The following is a 20,808-nucleotide window of genomic DNA, read 5'->3' on the forward strand; positions in this document are numbered from 1 at the left end:
AATTTTTTAGAGTCCCTTTATACCCAGAGTTAAGACAACTCGATTATCAGCTGACTGGCAGCCGGCCTTGGCTGGCCATGGAGGCCGAAACGAGTGCACCCAAACGAACGATATTGAGGGATAAGGATCAGGAATCCTGCGATGTCTGTCACACAAAAACAACAACATCAACAAATTGATCAATTAAAAAGAAAATGGGATTGGTTTGTGAATAATTTCTTAATCTATTTTCATTTTGGACCGATGGAAATAACACTTTACTCTTGATAAACCACAATTAGGTAATATTTTCATTATTCTCGTTCACATTCGAGGTACCGCCATCTTGGTGCACTCGTTTCGGCCTCCATGAGCGAGAACCAATCAGAATTGGATTTTTTTTAGGCCACTTTCAGCCCAACCAAAAGTGAGTTGTCTTAACTCTGGGTATAAAGGGACTCTACAATTTTTGTATATTTGCGGCTTGTCTTCAAGAATGGACCACTAGACAAGGAACGAATTTAAGCAATCTGATACATGTTTCTTAACTAGAATTTCACGTAAAACACTATTCACTCGACGAAAATTACGAAATCCCAATCTTAAAAAAGATATTAACGTTTTTATTACACTTTGGTTACGAGGAATTTGAACTGCCCGCTCACAAGAAACTCAAAGCTCTACGTAAGTCAAATCGCGCACTACAGCGGTTTCAGCAATCTTCTCAATCGAGCAATGTTCATTTCCCACCATGTGTTGTTCAAACCATAAGCAATTTGCTACTGCTGAGCCAAAGCGTCAAGATTGAGGTTGCCAGATTTTTATATCGCAGAGACTGTCATGATAACGTTTAGCGCACGATGTGAATCACGCAGAGCATTGAGTTTTCATGAACGGGTGGTTTGAATTCACGCATCAAGAATCATTAAATATCTGTGGAAGGAGTTGATTTCGGTCATTTTCGTTGTGTGCGTCGTATTCTATGCAAAATTTTAGTCAAGAAACATGTATCAGAATGCTGAAATTCGTGCCTTGTCTAGTGGTCCATTGCTCCATTTTGCTCAGCAAATATGGCGCATCGATGAAAATAACTGACGGAGTGACCGAAATTCATGAGATCCTGCTTAAGAACCACGTCTCCACGCCCAAATTTGACATGCACGTGGCTCTTTGATTTAAAAAAAAAGAGGGTGGATAGCACGGTCGTGCTACGGAAAAACGCCGTATGAATCTTCAGGCGTTGCCAAATTTCCTTTGATAAAACACGGATTGCCTGGTAAACCTATGTATATTTTCCCGCCAATTTTTCATATAATTTTGTTCGCAGCTTCACCTAAAGTTCCTGAAAATTTCAGGGGAAAACATACATATCTTTACTCGAAAATAAACATTTTATCGAAGGATATTCGGAAACTCTCGAATGTTCATACGGTGTTCTTCCCTAGCACGGCGGAGTAGAGGATGGTCCTGATCCCTGATCCTTTTTGATCATGGGTGCTAGGGAGATGAAACCTTAGGTTCACATGGTCATACATGGGTGGAGAATTTAATAACATTAGGTACCTGTGGTGCCGGAGGTGTATAGTATGTACAAGGGTTCGTTGGCTTCGACAGGGACGCAAGGGTGGGGAGTAGCGTTCCGAAGGGCGTCGTCCCACAGGATGTCGATGTCTGGTTCCAGAGTGGCCTCCTCGACGTTCCGCCGTTGGAATATAATACAACATTTCGGCTTACTCCTACAGTTCTCTAGCGCCTCATTTAGGATATGCTTGTACCTGCCGACAAAAATATGCCCATTATGAGAACTCATATCACCTGCCAAAACATACCAACTAGAATGAAATAGACACTACTGTGCAGCAAGCTCCGAACCAAATGATAAATTTTTATCCTTTGACGGCTTGCTTTTTGGAAATTCACGCAACCTCATCATATTTTTGTCTCAAAGGCTATGATTTTAATTTGATGTCCTCCGCGCTTTCTTAAAGCCTCATTTTGGGGTCGAGCCAACACGAAAGAATGAGGAGACTGCCTAGTAAATCATTGAATAATGCAAATTCATTCATACAACAGAATAAAATTCCTAAAAATATACAAAAAGCATAAAGTTCCCTACTATCGTCTAAATTACTAAACGTCTTTAAAGGTTTGATTTAAAGTTTTTGTACGTTGTTTTTTTTATAAAAGCATGGCCTGAGTCGGGATCATTGCACATATTTGTAAAATCAGCTAGTAGATCAAATCTTGTTTTCACCTTATGAGCTGCCGAAAACTGAACAATCTTATGGTTTGATTTACTTAATCATTCTCGAAAGTCAGTCGGAACCTCCATAAATGTATGACCTAGCACTCTATTTATCAAAAATAATTGATTAGAATTCACGGACATATTCACGTTACATTGGGTATGGAAACTAAGTACCTATGACAGTAATCTCTATAACGAGAACTCAAGAGACCGGCCGATTTCCTCGCTAAACAGAGGCCTTGTTATGATGATAGTCGATCAAAAAATGACGGACTCCGACATTAATAACTCAATAGACTAAGACACCACTTAAGGCTGCAAAATCAAGCGTCAAAATCACGGCGCAAAATCATGCAAAAATGTTGTACAGAAGTCCGACACCGAGAAATTAAGAATTTTCAACGAGCAAAGCGCGCCCAGTTGTAAACGCGCAATGCGTGAAGTATTCCTTCAGCCTTGTAGGCGCTGATATGCGCTCCGCGCCGACCGCACAGCGAATGGTGTTTGGCGCAATGCGTGAAGTATTCTTACAGTCTTGTAGGCGCTAATATGCTTTTCGAGCCGACCGCACCGTGTTTGGCGCGATTAGTTAAGCCCGCAAAGTCAGCGTTTTTCAACCTGTCACTACCGTTAAGTTTTTGTACACTCTGTATGGATTACTGTCATTTAAAATTATTATTACAAGCGGCTAACACCATGCCCGCATCTCCCGTGAAACTGCACTGATTTGTCAGTCGCAGTATTGATCTATCAGTATGGTCATTATTGTTCACGTTTTTGAGAAGACAGATTCTCAGGTGTGACCCTCCGTTTAGGTTTACGACAGCTCCTTACAAAGAGAGTTTCTCCGTTGCCTAAAATTACTAAACTAAAATTCATATTTTCTGGCAATCAAGTTACAAAGGAAGAAAAATTTAAAATCAAAGTAGATACTAATTACCGTTGAGGGATTTTTTTTTACCGAAAATAATAAATAAAATAATCATCAAACATAATGAAAAAATGCCAAAATGATACATATAGTTTAAACATATAAGAAAAAAATGTGTAGTTTTCTGAGGTGGTTACTTCAATCGCGTAAAATGATGCATAATGATCCATAAATGTTTTTAGACTTTTTCATGAGTTTTTCACGAGGCTCTACGTCTACAGCTTTGTAAATAACACTATATTTAAACAGATATTGCATTAAGACATTATTTTTTATTATTTCACTGTCTCCAGGGGAATCCTTGTTTCAATGGAGATGTTGCATGTGTGAGGAATTTGCGATTTGACTGTTGATTATAATGTAAAAGTTCGTGAGAAACACGATGTTACCACTGGTTTTCTCTGAAATCAACGCCGAAGCTCACAAAAAGCTCTCAAGTTGAGGCCAAAATGGAGGGGATATCCCACCCTACCCTGAGAGTCCACATCTACATCAAGACAAACTCTCCATGCACAGATAGGGAGCAAATACATTGACAGGGCTGCTACTTTATTTGGGAACTCCAAAACTGAAAACAAGGCAACCCTACTAATGTATTTGCTCCCTATCTTTGCATGGAGAGTTTGTTTTGATGTAGAGGTGGACTCTCAGGGTAGGGTGGGATATCCCCTCCATTTTGGCCTCACTTTAAAAGTTGTTTTTGAGCTTGGGAGATGATTTTAGAGAAAACCAGTGGCACCATCGTGTTTCTCGCGAAATTTTACAACAGAATCAATGGTCAAATCGCAAATCCCTCACACATGCAACATCTCCATTGTGCGACAAGAGGAGTAGACGTTTAACTTGATTGGAATGATTTTAAAAGTCTCGACTTCAGTTTTCCTTTCTGAAAACAAGCACATGCGATATTGTACTATTCGGAAGGATTGCTAGAGAGGGGTAGCATTATCGAGTCATACCTTACAATTTTATGTGGTTCGACTCCGCAGCTGGCGGCGATGATGACTTTGGGCTCTGCGTGGTCTATCCTCGCGCACAGCTCCCGCGCGGCGAATCCTGCTTTGTGGACAACAAGAGAGAATCAGGACTCTGACAATCAGGGAAAAAACATTGATCATATAGAAAAGTTTGAGTTCAAGTTCAGTTTACTCTCTTATGCTACTTTTACAAAATAAATCACTAATCTAGCATGCATTATGCTACTTTAGTAAGTATACACTGAAGAAAAAAAGTAGCTTGGATCAAGCACGATAATTCTTGAATTTGCCGCCAAGAATTTTTTTCATCTTGCTTTAAGCTGACTTTTTCTTGATTCAAGAAAAATAATACTTGGGTTAAGCAAAAAAGTAGCTTGTATTAACCAGCAAAATTCTTGATTTAAGAAGAAATACTTCTTTGCGGCAAATTTAAGATTCTTTTTTTTTCCAGTGTACGGCAAGTTTCACAACTTTTACAAAACGCGAGTTTGACATAATTTTACAAATGTAGTTTTACTTTATAAAACTGCTACTTTCGCTAATTATTTACGCTGCTGTAGCCGCGCCTGCTAATGAAACTGCAAAAAATGTATTTTTCAAAAAAAAAAAAATAAAAATAAAAAATAAAAAACAGAAAAATTTGCTAGTTTAGCAAGGTTCTTTTTTCCGTGCAGATGAAAATCCGATGCCTAATGATTTCAACTGAAATTTTGAAAGTTATTCAATTCACGACGCAGAAAGTGTCATTATTACATTATTTAGTATTGGTCTCCGCTGAATTTGATGTTCCATAAGAGCCTAATCAGGCTCAGCTGCCAATTATTGTCTTCATATCATCCCACTATTTTGGTATAGCTGTCAGTCCCCATATTTCCTAAGGACTTTGATTTCACACCGGGTTTATTGACACATCGTCACCTTCCAGGTAAAGTATCACAAGCGCCATGCGACGTTTAAAAATTTCCGCCGCCATTTTATTTTTTTACAGAGAAATTGTTCAACGGAGCTGTCCGAAAATTTCACTGAATTTTCTTTGTGCTGCCGATAAAATTTAGTGAAATTTCCGAACAGATTCAACCGTCAATTTCTCAGTAAAGAAATAAAATGGCGGCGGAAATTTTTAAACGTCGCATGGCGCTTGTGATACTTTGCCTGGAAGGTGACGACATTAGTCTGAATTTAGAGCAATCCCAAGGTGTCTTCATATAATTTTATGCCGACTGTAGGAAAATCCATTATTGTTTCTTTAAATAGTCCGATGCCAGTTTGATTCAATTCAACCTCGACGGAATGGGGAAAAATATAAAAATTACTTTTTTCAAGGAGAAGTGAAGACGAAGGGGGAAAACTAAGACATGAAACAAGAAGAATAAGAAGAGAGTTGCTGTGTGGACAACTTGCCTCCGAATACGACGGAGTGGACGGCTCCTAGCCTGACGGTGGCCAGCATTGACATCACAGCTTCAGGAATTAGTGGCATATAGATGAGGACGCGGTCGCCTTTTTTCACCCCTTGTCCTGCCAGGGCACCTGCCAACAAAGAGACCTGTTCCAACAATCAAACTCAAGTCCATTAACTCACTGACCGATCAGTGGCACTAGAGTACCTATATTGAGAGAGTATGGCCACTGGGCCCCATGGAGAGGCTTAGGACCCAAAAATGGCGGTGCTTTGTTTTGGTTTTTGTGGATGGGAGGGGGGTCATTGCCAACTTTTGACGGTTTTCACCAACCGCACTTGCTGCCAACCTTACTACATCTGAGATAATTTTTCTCAAAAATTGCACACGATTAGCCTTAAAAATATGTAAAGATGTCGCAATAGTGCATTTGAGTAAATTTCTCGTTACGATAAGCAAAGAAAACTACATTTTGAGTCATTTTGCATTACATTAATTTATGGCGTCCGCCATTTTTGAGTCCTAAGGGCTCCATTTAGCCTAAGATGGCTTAGCCAATCAGAGGTGGTAACCCCAGTGGCCATACTCTCTCAATATAGGTACTCTAAGTGGCACCTCCCCCGTATCCTTCTGAAAAGATATACCTATCTAGTCACCATGGTGGGTTCGTCTTGACGTCACTTTTCACAGACTTATATTATACTATAAATATGGCACCAAGCCGCATTACGTAGTATTTTCATTAATTTTAAATCAACATATAAATACACATAGGTTTCACATCTTTGCGTGATCTCTTCCAAGCAAGGCCAATTTTCTCTCTTCTGTAATCGTGTAGTTTCGACATGATATTTGACCAATGGTTGCGATGAAAGGCCATGCTGGTATCTTTTTTCAAATTATACCGGGAAATCTCGTGTGATCTCTGTTGGCTCTTGATAAAACTGGTGTCACATCTTCTTCTATAAGTCATCAACCTCAATAAACCTTGATCAATACGGCGCAATTTTTTTTTAAAAACTTGCCAGGTTATAGAACCATCGTTATACCAGGTTATAGAATTCATCATAGGATGAATCCTGGATAATTCCAAGGTTGTAAATTTTTCCTTGCGCAAGACTGAAACAGAGTCACGTTCAGCGCAGAATTTTTTTCGGTTCCAGATAAATCAGTGACGTGGCGTGGCGTCCTTTGCGATGTATCGATTGATCTGTCATTTAAACCTATGGTATAGGATCGACAAACGGGTGTTCGCACCGTGCACTTTGATTATCGATTCTTTACCACAGCTTCAAATGGGGACAGTTCGCTAATCGATTATCACGCTGCGCCACTGCCAGGATTCCCTGACTAAGTGACAACTCCGACTATTGGCTTTAGAGGAACTGTATATTTTCGTTCTCGTTCATCGTCTGCCTCTTTAAAACGCGCCCCTCCTCTACGAGCTGATTATTGAAATTGATAGGCTTTATAGATAAAGAGGACAAGAGGGATATGGAGGGATCGATTAGTGAAAGTAAGTAATACAAAGGAGATAGGGACAAAGAGGGTAATAGACCAACTAACGGCAACTGACAAGAGACCGCCTGCAATTAGTCCATCATTTTCCTCTTTAGTCTAAAAGAACCGCCCGCTTCGACCAATAAGATCGCTTCATACTCCCTGTGTCTTCTTTGTCTATCGCTTTGTCTATCAGTTTCAATAATCAGCCCGCTGACTAGAGAGTGTATATGGATTTTCACGTGAGATCTGTCGTCTATAGAACTCCATGCTCTCCGCTGCTCAAGTGGGAATGAAGATACTCTCTCTAGTCAGAGGACTGACTATTTTAACCGATAGATAAAGCGATAGACAAATAAGACACAGGGAGTGTGGAGCGACCTCATTGAGTGAGACGGGTGGATAAATTCACGAAAAATTTATAAAAATGGAGATTCAGATCGCATGCACATTGAACTAAAGAAGTGTTTTCAAAGGTTACTTTTATTAAACACAATTTCATATAAACAGCAAAAAATGTGCGTATATCCTGACTCTTACCTGTTCTTGCAACTCTGCATAAGTAACACGACGTATAGACTTGGTAACTGGACTATCGTGGATGAAAGCGACTTTCTTGCCATTCCCGGCTTCAACATGCCTATCAACCGCGTTGTAGCAGGCATTTAGTTCTCCTCCTACAAACCTTGAGGCATCAGACATTCACGTATTCATTGCATGATATTAAGAAACAAAAATTTCAGTGTCTCACAGAGTTGAAAAGTATACACCGCTGCTTTTGCACTTTTGTGCCGAAATAAATGAAGAGCGTCGCGGCTATCATATAAAAGCGACGAATTGACGGGTTAAGCACTTGAAAGTAACATTTTGAAAGTTTAAAGTAATCGACAGCAAAATCGCGATTCACCTTCATGGGAATGATTATTTTTTATTTTCCGTATTCTTGAATTTGTTCTGTGTTCTGTTGTTTGTCACGTATATTTTCGTGAGTTCAATAACTAAACATTTTATTTCAGGGAATACACCCGTTAATACTTTTTTTTTGGAAGATTTCACTCTCAAATAAATATTTCGAGAAGGGTGGCTAGTTTTACTTCTTGTTTTGAAATTCACCTTTCACAGGACTTTTTTTCAAGATTCCAGACTTATGCAAATTTGAGGATCCCTTTTGAATAGGTCCACTTCACCCCTTTCCACAGTCCTATCGTGTTTAGCAATGGTTTCTCTGTGGCTCATTTTTCAATTTCGGAGGATGGCGGGAGGGCGGTATTCTGCCGTGCTAAGGAAAAAGGTCGTAAGATCCTTCAAGAGTTGCCAAATTTCCCTTGGCAAATCACTAATTTTCAGGTAATTTTTTTACATATTTGTCTACCAATTTCTCAGATAATTTTTTTTGCAATTCGATCTAAGACGTCTGTGAATGTCAAGGAAAATATTCATAATTTTCCTCAAAAATAAACATTTTCTCGAAGGAAATTTGGCAACTCTCGAATGCTCATACGGTGTGCTTCCTTAGCACGGCAATAGTTGCCAATTTTTTGTACACTCTAAAAAGGCAAAGGCAATACTCCAGATATGTAAGGATGAATCTTTTTGGCTCTCATGAGAAAGTAAGTCTCGAAAGGAGAAAATATTTGGCGAGCTTTCACTCCTGTAAGCTCCCTCTATGGAGCTGTCTAGAAAATTTGTCTTCATAAAAACCTCCAGATTAATCATCACATATTCCTTGAGCATTGTTATTCGTTAGTTCTTTTTGAACTTTGAACTCATTTGCAACTACACCGTCCTCCTACAACATTGAAAAATATGTAATTTGGGCAACGTAATACATGTGCTAAAAGGTACGTACTCTTGTGAGACTCTCAAAATCCAATATTTTTGGATTCCGAAAAAAGTATCTCATCAGGACAGTTGAGAACAACGGGGTTTCCCCCATTTTTGAACTTTAAAAAACATTAACAATAAGCCATCCTAATGGGCAGTATGAATGATACTCATGCCGAAATCTGACTCCCCTGATAAAAATTGGCGAAAGGAACTGCGTTTCAAAATACCATAGGAGTTCTTATAGCCGACTGAGGAGGGCGATAGAAAATCATATAGCTGGCTGTAGAAAGTGGAAAAAATCATACGGCCGGGCTACACGAAGCGATAAAAAATTATACAGCCGGGCCATAGTTCCTATCGCCGGGCTTTACACTTTATCGCCTGGCTGTTGCTTTTTCGCCATCAACTATAAAAGGCTATAAGAAATTGTGTAGAGATTCGTGTGCTTTGTAAATAACTGGAAAAACGCATCTCGCGTGTTGTTATGATAAAGATAAAAAAGATGAAAAAGTATACCGAAACACGCATATTGTTGAATAAAGTTTAATGGCTTGGATGCATTTCGGGCTTAGCCCATCTTCAGCAAGCACTTAAAACAAAACACAGAAACAAGTTAAATTACATTAAAGAATTGTCACAATGCACGGTGGAGAAGAATATCGAGAGGCAAAGCGAAGTAAAACACTTGGGAACTGGTCAAAAATGAAAAAATGTTAAAAAATGTTAAAAAAATGTTTAAAAAACCAGTGGGAATAGCTGATAGAGTTAGCAGAAAAATATAGTAAACAAAATGAAGTATAGAGTGAAAGACACTAATTTTAAATAAGGGCATGGCTACCTACCACAGCTAGGCAACCAGTAATACAGAGAAGACCAGACAAGCTTTAGTAGAGATATAGTTGAATGCATAAATCAGTTAAGCTAGAAATGCAATTCCTTATATCTAATTGGGAGTTTAACAAGACATTATTATTGAGGATGGCTCGCCTTATTTCGATAGATTCCAGGACGCTAATAGCTTTGTCGTCGGTGTTATTGTGCAAAATATTCATTAAACTTTATTCAACAATATGCGTGTTTCGGTATACTTTTTCATCTTTTTTAGCTTTGTAAATCCTTAAGTTTGTCCGGAATTACCTTATTATTTACAAAACGCACATTATATTTTCCTTTACTACATATTTTTTTTCATCAATTAAAATGAGAATAATCCATACAGAGTGTGCAAACATTTCAAAGTCATGAGGTGAAAAACGCTGACTCCGCGAGATTAAATATTAGAGCCTAACACAAAGCGGAGCGGCGGCGCACTGGCGCCTACAAACCTAACAGGGATACTTCACGCATTGCGTAATGCGTGAAGTATCCCTGTTAGGTTTGTAGGCGCCAATGCGCGTTCAGCGCTGGCTGCCCGCCCGCCGCGCCGCGCCGTGCCGCAGCGTACCGCGGCGCTTGAAGCAACTATTTCACACCAGAGGTATTGCACAGTATCAGACGAAATTGAAGGCGCTCCAACATATTAGGAATGGCAGGCATCCTTCCAAAGAACGGAGCTTTCCTCGCATATTAAATCACGATACTGCGGCCCAAAAAGAGAGCGGTCGTCCAATAACTCACTAATTCCTAGCATCCGTAATTAGTAACGTTTAGCATACACTTTATCACCAGGCTGTTGCTTAATCGCCATCGGCTATAAAAGGCTATAAGAAATTGTGTTGCCGGCTAAAGAAGCTATTGAAAATCTTACAGCCGGCTGTAGGTCTATGGTATTTTGGAACACAGATTCTACTGCCAATTTTTACCAGGGTCCATTGGAATGCAAAGGAAGAGGGTGTCTTGCAAAATTGTTCATTAAATTTCGGATCTTTTCGTATTAATAGACAACACAATTTAGAATAAACGATACAAATGTCCAATCATTTGGAAAATTAAGCGATGCGCGGACGCAACTTTAGAGTTATTTTGCTTTCTTGCGTGATCGCAATCCCATTATATTTTATCCCCTCAACTTGAGGTTGCTCTGCTGTGCTTATTTCGAACTCTTCGATCGGAGATTTTGAGTAGGGCATCATGGTGTTGGACAGAAAAATCATTTAATATGGAAGACTTACCACTTTGTGAAAGGTTGTTCTGAATTGTCGATGACTTTTTTCCACGGTTTTGTCCAACTAACTTTCCTGGCTACGTCTGACCAAAATATTTCTGGCTGCTCTAAGGAAGTTTGAAACGCCTCGTAATATTTTTCGCTATAATATGGACTCGGCTTTGGAATTAAATCTGAAAAGAAAAAACGTGCTCTTAAATGAAAGTAGAAAATTTGGCTTGCTCTCTTCCAATTATTGAAGTATGATTGATGGAAATTGAATGTTTAGGATGGTGTGCGGAGGTATTTGTGGGGAGTAAGATATATGAATCAAGAGAGATCGTTGATGAAGGTCTTAAAAAGAGCGGATCAACTGCCACCATGTCTTTTACGAGGGTATACCATAAAGTAAGTTTCCCTATTTTACTTCTCAAAAAGTATCTTAGATACAGCAAATATGTAAAAAGAATGTTGTAAAACATTACTTTTGGGTATACTCTCGTAAAAGAATTTGCGAGTGTTTTCAGATCAGGTCTGATAATATGTTAGGATGAGAGTGTCTTTGGGAATGAATTCCCTTATGAGAGATACGGATTCGACTTTGAGGTGTTACTTTATAATGAATCGAGAAATACAATTGACATCTCGATCTATATTTTAGCATTTGTTCCTCGGGTTTTTTGTTTTTTAAAAGATGAAGTGGTTTTGAAGTCGGCCAGTTTTTAAGAATTTTTTTGGGGAAGCGCTGCGCTGTGAATACGACAAAAATGACCACACATTTTTTTAATTCCAAATAAGTTAATCAAAAATGTCTTTGTAAAAAAAACTCAAAATAGACCATACAAGAATGCAAGAAAGGGGCAAATGATTTATTTTTTTACTGTTTGAAACAAAGTATTGTGCAAATTTTAAACTATTTATTCATCATAGATCCGAGGTATCTTGTTCAGACCATCCTCCGTGGCTCCGACAGGCGGTTTTGCAAGGGTGTGAGGGGTTGTTGAGTTGTCCTGTGTAAAAACTCGGTGCAGGTACTGGAACCTTAAAAAAGGTTTTAAATTTAATGAAAAGAGGCTATTTCAGCAAGAGTCTCAATTTTAGAGGAGAAAATCCTCAAACCCCCTTCTTGCCGATGGCCTTTACCTAAATTTTCACTTCCCCCACGAGGTCGAACGCATGTCACAACCTTAAGAATGAGGGCCTAGGATAGCTCATGCTGCGGCCCTTAAAAAATGCTAGTGCTCCCATTTCCTGGAACTAGTTCCGAATTCCGGAACTTTTGAGATTTTCCTAAATTCTTTCCGGAACTTTTGAAATTCCCGAAATGTTCCGGAGCTCTTAAATTTTCAGGGACTTTCTCTGAACTTCTGAAAGAATCTAAAAGGAATCCCGGAACTTTTGACGGTAATGGAGTGGGAGAGAGTGGGACAAAAAAGCTCTGAATCCGGGAACTTTTGACGGACATGGAATGGGAGCTTTGGAAAAGGCCATTCAGACAATGTCTTATCTTTCCAAGCACAGTGTGACTGTATCCGAGGTCCGGATTTTGCATGAGTTTCAAAATTTACCAAACATTGATACGTAAAAATAGCATCACTGGCCAATCAGAATAGTCTGGATAAATTCAAATAGTAATGTGACTTCTGTCGAGTATATTCAAGTAGGACTGTATGCCCGGACAAAATTTGGACCCTGAGCTAGAAAAAGTACGAGGAAAAGAGAGATGTAAAAGGTTTCAAGGATGCATTAGCCCAGGAATTAGCACAAATGCATATTCTTCGTGATAATTCAAATCCAAACACGGCTACCTTGAAATGGAAACGGTTGAAATTTTGGCCCGGCAGACTACGAAAAGAAGGGCAAGGATCAAACAATTATTTTTGTTCCCTTGAACCTGACAGGGTTCTGGTTCTCTTCCCTATTTTGTATACTTTTTCCTCGTTCGTTGGATTATGAACTTGCTACGAAAATCCGAGTCACCTTTGGGGCAGAGGTGGGTGCAGACTCTGCGTTCAAAAGGGGCTTCGACCCAGAAACCTTGAATTTGCTTGACTCTCGGAGACGGAGTGTCATCGTTGGCGGAAAAGAAAGCAGCTCGAAATGGAGCGAGCACGTCAAACTGTCAGGGCAGCACTTCACATTCACATCCCACTGCCTCAGATCACTCTCGCCGACTTGGGCTAGGTCAGGATACCGAGCGGAGGTTTCCCTGACCCGCCTTAAAAATGAAGACGAGATTCTTGCCAGCTCAATACGTGCTCGAAATTTGAGACTGTCTGGCCGCGATAGCCGGACGGGTTGTAAGACATTTCGTCAACGATTTTTTGTCCGCGCACCTGGTTTTTTCCAGGAATTTACGTCCACGCGTTTTTTCGGCACGGGAGTTTTGGTCCACGTACCAGTTGAGACCCAAAGTTAATTGGCCCACATGTAAATACAATCGACAATTGCTCACGACGTTTTTGGATGAGAATATATAATGTCTTGGAAGACTGAGGGTTTGCTTGATTTTTTTGTTTTGTCTGTTTGGTCCAACGGAGAATAATATATAGCTAAGCGTTTTGGTAAAAATGGGGGAGCGTCAATTCCATGAGACAAAATTCACTAAAACTCTCAACACCTCTTTGGTGTAACAGGAGAAATTCCCACCTTGTTATACCTGAACCGGATTTTTCCTGTGTACGATAAGTGACTTGATTTATTTTGCGAGGAAAGATCCGTACTTTTAAAGGATGCCTGTCATTCTTAATACGTTCAATTTCGTATAATACTGTGCAACACCTCTGATGTAAAATAGTTACTTCAGGCGCCGCCGCACGGCGGGCGGGCGGCCAGCGCGAAACGCGCATTGGCGCCTACAAACCTAAGTGGATACTTCAAGCATTGTGCAATGCGTGAAGTATCCACTTAGGTTTGTAGGCGCCAGCTTGAGCCTCTCGAGCTGGCAGCACGTCGCTCCGCTCTGTTCGGCTTTAATATTTATATTCGCATTGTCAGCGTTTTTTAACTCATGATTTTGAAATGTTAGCACACTCTGGATTGATTCTTCTCATTTAAATTGATGGGGAAAAAATATGTATCAATTTATCAAAGGAGAATGATAATATAATGGATGTTTTTTTAAATATTAGTGGTTCCGTGTCAAATTTAGTGACATCCAAAGCACTTTAATTTTTTCTTTTACATTTTGTGTTTTTATTGTGCTGCAGCGAGGTGTACGCGCAACCAAACGCTCAAAATTTGACGTATTTGACTCTAAAAAAATCGATGTACAAATGGGTTAAAACTAAAGATTGCGTGCTTCTTGGTTTTTTCCCTCTTTTATCAATTTTTGCAGTTTCTGTCGGCACAACTGCGGCTCATTGAGATTAATGTCGCTTGGTAAAGGTTTTACAAATATTTGTCACGTTTAAAAATATAAATGTTTTCAAAATGAAGTAATAATTTCGTAAAGAAAAAAAAGTACCTATACATATACAAGGTATATTGTACATTCAATATTTTAAGGATAGAAATAAAACCAGATATTCACCAATGACAATTTAAAAAGATGATTCAAAAGGAGAAAGTAATAACATTTCATTTAGAAAATGAGCAACCATAACAAACACCTCCTTCTCTCTCAATATCTCATTTCCATATTGTCAATATAATTTTACATACCGACTAAACGCTTGGACGCGCGCACTTTTACGCTTGGACCAAGTCACTGTTGCTTATATTACGTGTGGGCGTAAACTACTGGACAAAAAAGGTGCACGGACAAATGGACTACATTTTGCAATTTGGAACTATAAATTCTAGCCCGGTTTAAAAACAACGTATGTGCCATTCGTCTCCCTACGCACATAAGTGTTTTTCCAGAAGAGCCAGAATGTATAGTTCCAAATTGCAAAATGCAGTCCAAATAATCGTTGACAAAATGTCCTGAAACCGCCGGACGCGGCCGAAGGTCGGGAAACTTAAATAAAAAGTAGGTTGGCAATATCTGAGAATACGAGAATACGAGATTGCTAAAATACGAGATTACGCCGAGAAAAGCAACTTGAAAATAGACGAAAAGGATCAGTTCAGAGGAAACAGACCGGCTGGTTTGCGAGACAGGAGTAGGAAGAAAGTAAGAGAATGCAGAACTCCGGCTAGACGGACTGGAAATAACGCAAAATGGATAAATGATGGCGCGGAAGAGCCAGCAAGTTTTTCTCAAGACACGTTCGAAAGTAAAAGAGAATTGTCGTAAAATTAATGCATAATATCTTAAAAATTAGGTTCCAAATTGCCCCATCAAAATTGCACGAGAAAATTCAAATACAATTTCGAACAAACACTGTAAAATATTTGTTTCTTCTTATCCTGTCCCTTATTTGCTCGATTTGAAAATTGGTGAAATTATCGCTCTGAACTTATTCAACTCGATGCATTAGTGTTTTCATTGCTGCATACTTAATATCACATTAGTATAAAATGATGATAATGGATATTTATCAATATGATAATGAAGCATACCGGTCCTTTTTGGACCTAATTCCTCTTCTCTTAGCGAGAAATTTATTTGTCAATATTGCTGGTTTGTTTTTTAATTCAACGGATCATCAAATCCTACAACCCGAAACAGTACCTAAAAAGTTAATAAAGGCGAGTGAGTCAGAATGAGAGTGGGGCATTGTTAGATGAGTGACTTAATCTGTGACTACTCTTGATACTAAATGAATTTGACGAAAGTAATTGCTTCCGAGCCGCTCAAACTGCCTACTCAAGATATTGAAGGCGGACCGGCCAAAATGAACTCGAGATCTTAGATAAAAGGATATCCTCCGCCAGTTCTACGTCTAAAACAAATTAACAAGACCAATATGCTGCAAGCTACTGCAATTGCTTCTAAGCAGACACAATTGCCCTCACTGCCCGATTAGACTCCAAAAAGACAAGAGTTTCAGTTCTGGATCCCTGAGACGCAAACATTCAAAGTGTCTGTCAATAATAAGTAATTTGTTTCGAGTTCTATCTGTAGGTTCATAAAATGTTTGAAGTGATCGGAAGACCCACAAAAATTCTCATGGAACCCAAGGTTTCTCATTAGAGCAATTAACCAAGCTGGCAGGACAGTTCTAGAGGTGTCAATCTTCGAGGACAATTCGACTATTTTATAGTGCATCGAATCGATCGCTAAAGTGCGACACCGCGAATCTGCACCGTGGTGTTTCAAAATATTCCACTAATACGCTATTTGTTCGAAAAAGAACGAGCCAATTTTATGACTTGAAATCAATACAGAATTTTCTACTAACAGGAAAGAAAAATCAAGGAAGTTTCCAAGAAATACGTGGACTAGTTTTCCAAGGAGACAATAAAGTATGACTGGAAGTCTACACACTGAAAAAAAATTCTCGGCGTTTTTACCAAGGTCCGTTGGTACCTTTACCATCTCACTTTTTTTTTACCAATTATTGGTAATTTTACCAAGACAGACTGGTAAACTTACCTAAAAACAGGTATTTTTACTGTTTTTTTTTTTCAGGTAAGAATACCACTTTTATGGGTAATCAATTCCTGGTAACTTTGCCATTTTATCTCGGTAATTCTACCACAGTCGATAAAAAATATATATCCAAGTAAAATGCACTGAAAAAAAATTCTCGGCGTTTTTACCGAGGTCCGTTGGTACCTTTACCATCTCACTTTTTTTAACCAATTACTGGTAATTTTACCAAGACAGACTGGTAAGCTTACCTAAAAACCGGTATTTTACTGTTTTTTTCAGGTAAGAATACAACTTTTATTGGTAATCAATTCCAGGTAACTTTGTCATTTTATCTCGATAATTCTACCACGGTCGATAACGAATATTGGCGTTTTTACCGGGGTCCAGTAAAATTACCGAGAATGTTCAATAATTTTATCGAGATTTCTCGGTAAAATTACCAATTCCATAAATGGTAATTTTACCAAGAAAAAACTGGGATCAAATAGAACCCTGAATTCTCGGTAATTTTACCCTTTTCTTAGTAAATACACCGAGATTTTTTTTTTCAGTGAATGTCGCAAACGGAGATAGGTGGTTTCGCACTTTAGCCATCGATATACGGAATTTTTCTTTGATTTCCTCGCAAAGTGGCAAGTATATTTTGAGACAATATTCCAACTCCCTCCACAAAATATTAGCCACATGACAGTCGGTGAAAAGTTTCAACTCAAAACTCTCCTACAAAATGGACAACGATGGCCACCTGACCGCGGCAAGTTGAAACTCCCAAACCAGGGTTAGAATCCGAGGCATTTACGCGAACATCTCATGTAGTTCCCACCTCCCCCCTCCCCCCTGTCCCTCGATGCCAGGTTAAGTGGGTGCTACTAGGGAAAGTAAAAGTAATTTATCAGACTCCAGTGACTGATCCGAGATATGGACTTAAAATTCCGCGGTTACCGCATCACCGGCGAGGATTTAAACATTTAATCCTCGATGTATCTGTCACCCCTCTCCGCTGTTGGGGCAGGTTCCATCCTTCCCCTCTACCCTCCACCCCTTGACGCTTCCACCCCTCACCTGAGTGGCACGCAGTTATTATTTATGGCTTGTTTTTTTTCTGCACAGTCCTGGGCTCGCTTCTGGCAGGGGCGGACTCGCGCCCTAACTTTTCAGAATATTCACCGATTCTCCAGAGAAGGGATGATAATGTGATCGGGACATCAAACATGGTAGATGTTTGTCTATGCGTGTATAAAATTTACGAACCCAAGTAGCAGTGATCGCGATAAATAACGATTTTATCCGGTGGTTATCGCGCGTATATCGGTGGCAATATGTCGAGATATTATCGCATTAAAAATTGCGATAAATGGCGATTAAATCGCTACAAATCGCAATTTTTGGTTCGGTAAAATCGTGATCTATTTTCGTCGATAAAATCGAGATTAAATCGCTATTTATCGCGATTTTTATTTAAAAAATACCGCGATGAATCGTCGTGCGATAAAAGCGCGATTCTATCTCGATAAGATCGAGGATAATCGCTCAGATGTTGATGGTCCTGACGATTTTATTGCTGATAAAATCACAATATATAGCGATTTTTCCGTTGAGAAATGCTACTTGGGAAATGATGCTTTAGAATAGCATTTAGAGTAAAAACACGAAACTATGGGCCGTTTACTGTATGTGACTGGATGGTGGAGTATTGCTGAGCTCACCCTATGCAATGGGGAGATCAGAGCGGAGGAAATAGCACAAATTACAAAACGGAAGTTAAAAAAAAATTCTAATACGTTTAGTGAAAAATTGGGAGGAAAGGGTGCATTCAGCCCAGAATAGAATTAAAATTGTTCGGTATTATTATTATTTTTTAGGACATTCAGAATGAGCATTCTGCATTTATAACCATTCCCTGAACCATATTTTTTTTCTGCCTTAAATTTTATGTAATGAAAATTGTACATGCCACTATTATGTTTTATCGCGTGTATCTATTGACTTTTTGTGCCTCATTTTCTCAGTTTTTCTGAGTGTAACGTCCTGCCTGTAGCATTCCTGGCTTTCTGCCACTTTGAAAATTGCTTGGGTTGGCAGCCGCGACTTACGATACTCGAATCAGCACCCCCGGCAGGCGGGGTTGTAACTTCCATCCGGTCCCTCTACATTTTGTCTCCATACCCACCCACCTCTTGTTTGGTCCCTTCCGTTATAAAAGTGTAGGTATTCTTCGGAACCCCCCCCCCCCCCCCTCTTTTGTGAGGTGGTTCAGAATTTTTTTTCCATCGAGAGAGTTATAGAGGCTGTTGGTCTTCAAAAGTCACTTATTTAAGATTTTTCAAGTGGTTTCTAGTCTCTTGCATCCTTTTCCGCGAGGGAAGACACTGAGGTTCGTCATTTGCGCTCCCAAAAAAATTTCGGCTGTAGAATTTTAGATTTTTTCCATTGTGCACCGTTTGCCAATAAAATTAAATTTTCCTCGAAATCCTTGTTTTTGAGGAAAGCCTTCATTCACCAGAAAATGGTGGATGTACAAAAAAAGTAAGGTCATTTTCGGACTCAGCACTAAAAATAAATAGTGGAAGCAACTATCAAACCCTTAGCTTTTTTTATTTTTTTCCTCTTTACGGGATTGTCTTATTCCTTCAATTAGTGAGCTTTGAATGCCTGCAATTCCTCAGCAACAACCAGCTCAGCCAATGCATTTTTTATGGTCTGGACATATAGGACTACCATGCTAAGATTGGCGAATCTCTTGGGCCAAAAAACCTTTCTTCATGAGGCACATTTTTTTTTGTTAGTAACTCTTAATAACCTACTTATTGAATAAAGGAGAATAACCTATCAAAGAGTTGTTACCTGCCTACTTTACAATCGGCCCAGTGGGTATCTAAATAGGGCTATGACAATAAATGAAAATTAGGGTGCCAGAGAGCTTATAATTGAGAGGCTTGGAGGGCCAGGCAACTGAGTGCAGTTTTTGAAAAAACTGAAATATTAATGGTTTCAAGTAGAAACTAATCTTAATGCACATTCCGTGAAAAGTTCGCTCCCAAATTCCAATTTGTAATTATCATAAAGTCAGTTCCAACTTTCTTCCAGTCATAAGGATCGATGTAATTTCGAAACTTCACACAAGTATTTCTCAAAATAGCACAAACTGCACTTATACGCCTTGTCCTCCTAGTCCTTCAATGGAGAATTTGCATGCAAATTTTGTATTGCTTCATCTGAAAGTGCTTAAAGAGCTGATTTCACAGTACATTTATAATTTTTTCTGATAAGGGAAATAGCACAAAGATAGATTTAAAAGTGAGAAAATGCACCGCATAGTGACGTCATCTGGCGGCATTTCCCATTTAACACCCGTATTTTAGTAGATTAGATCATTTTGTCTTATCTTCTCCAATGATTGTTCAATTCATGAGCCAAGGGTATCCTCGTGTTCGGTTCACTCATTAGTTTCCACCTAATTACGAAATTCATCAAATTTCAGATCTCTGCAATTGTAGATTTGGGATCTTGCTATAGAGGGAGAGAGAATACACTAGGTACTAAGAAAAGAGCATTGAACGCGAAGCTCACCTTCTAGTTCAAATTTGATATCCTGTTTTTGGGCTTCGATAGATTTTTGAAAGCAGTTCAAGATCTTATCCTTAGAGTCGGCACTAGCGGTCTCCTTGCAGTAACCTCCATCGCCGTTGCGTTGGTCCAGCATCTTTCGTCGGGAATTCCGAAAATCCGAAATCACAAAATCACACTCGACGAGGCACGGCCGCACCCCGAACTAGTCCGTTAACCGGATCGCAGCATTACTTAGTTTTAAAGAAATCCGATAGAGTCCGCGCACGTACTGAGGATCGGAGAATCGCACCGTCACGAAGCTGAGGTGGGAGACGAGGGAACGGACACCGGACTAGGGCGAACTTGAAAACCTAGATCGCGGAGATGAGGGATTTTTTCATGGTCTCCGGACGCAGATATTGGCGGGTTTTCCGAAAATGTCGGCGATGACTGGTGGACTTCACCTCGAGCCGATCCGAGGCTCCCGCACCTCCCAGGACCGGGAAATGAATATTCATGGCCTATCGATGACCTATGATGCCAACTCGCTGGGATCTCCACCATCATTTGCCCTAATTAATTGAAGAAATCAGAGAAACACACATCTCAAGCCGCCACTTTCTAACTCCTATCTCGGCTCCCCAGTACCTATTCGGAAATTCGCCCTCGCTTCACGAAGGACACGGCGCAGGTAATCTGTGAGTAATTTGTGATGGCGTCTAGTAAAATGTGCCTGGAAGTGGATATTCAAATCGTCCAGTACCCAGAAAATACCGGTTTTAGGTAAAAATTACGATTTTTAGCTTTTAGTGTAATATATACGTATAACTAT

The 20,808-nt window shown here is 39.5% G+C and overlaps 1 protein-coding gene across 1 annotated transcript in view; it reads right to left on the reverse strand.

Annotated features, from left to right (window-relative positions):
* The window catches only part of LOC109038104 (acyl-CoA synthetase short-chain family member 3, mitochondrial), a 38,260-nt gene extending 17,853 nt beyond the window's left edge, over nucleotides 1–20,407 (reverse strand). Inside the window, exons 1-6 of the mRNA XM_019053059.2 lie at nucleotides 19,998–20,407; nucleotides 10,974–11,139; nucleotides 7,576–7,720; nucleotides 5,537–5,681; nucleotides 4,118–4,214; nucleotides 1,543–1,754 (exon numbers count right to left, since the gene is read on the reverse strand). Coding sequence (XP_018908604.2) covers nucleotides 1,543–1,754; nucleotides 4,118–4,214; nucleotides 5,537–5,681; nucleotides 7,576–7,720; nucleotides 10,974–11,139; nucleotides 19,998–20,130 — 898 coding nt within the window. The 5' untranslated portion in view covers nucleotides 20,131–20,407. The remainder of the gene's footprint in view (nucleotides 1–1,542; nucleotides 1,755–4,117; nucleotides 4,215–5,536; nucleotides 5,682–7,575; nucleotides 7,721–10,973; nucleotides 11,140–19,997) is intronic.
* Between the last annotated feature and the right edge of the window lie 401 nt (nucleotides 20,408–20,808).

This window comes from Bemisia tabaci, chromosome 4 (assembly GCF_918797505.1).
Source record: "Bemisia tabaci chromosome 4, PGI_BMITA_v3".
NCBI lineage: Eukaryota > Metazoa > Arthropoda > Insecta > Hemiptera > Aleyrodidae > Bemisia > Bemisia tabaci.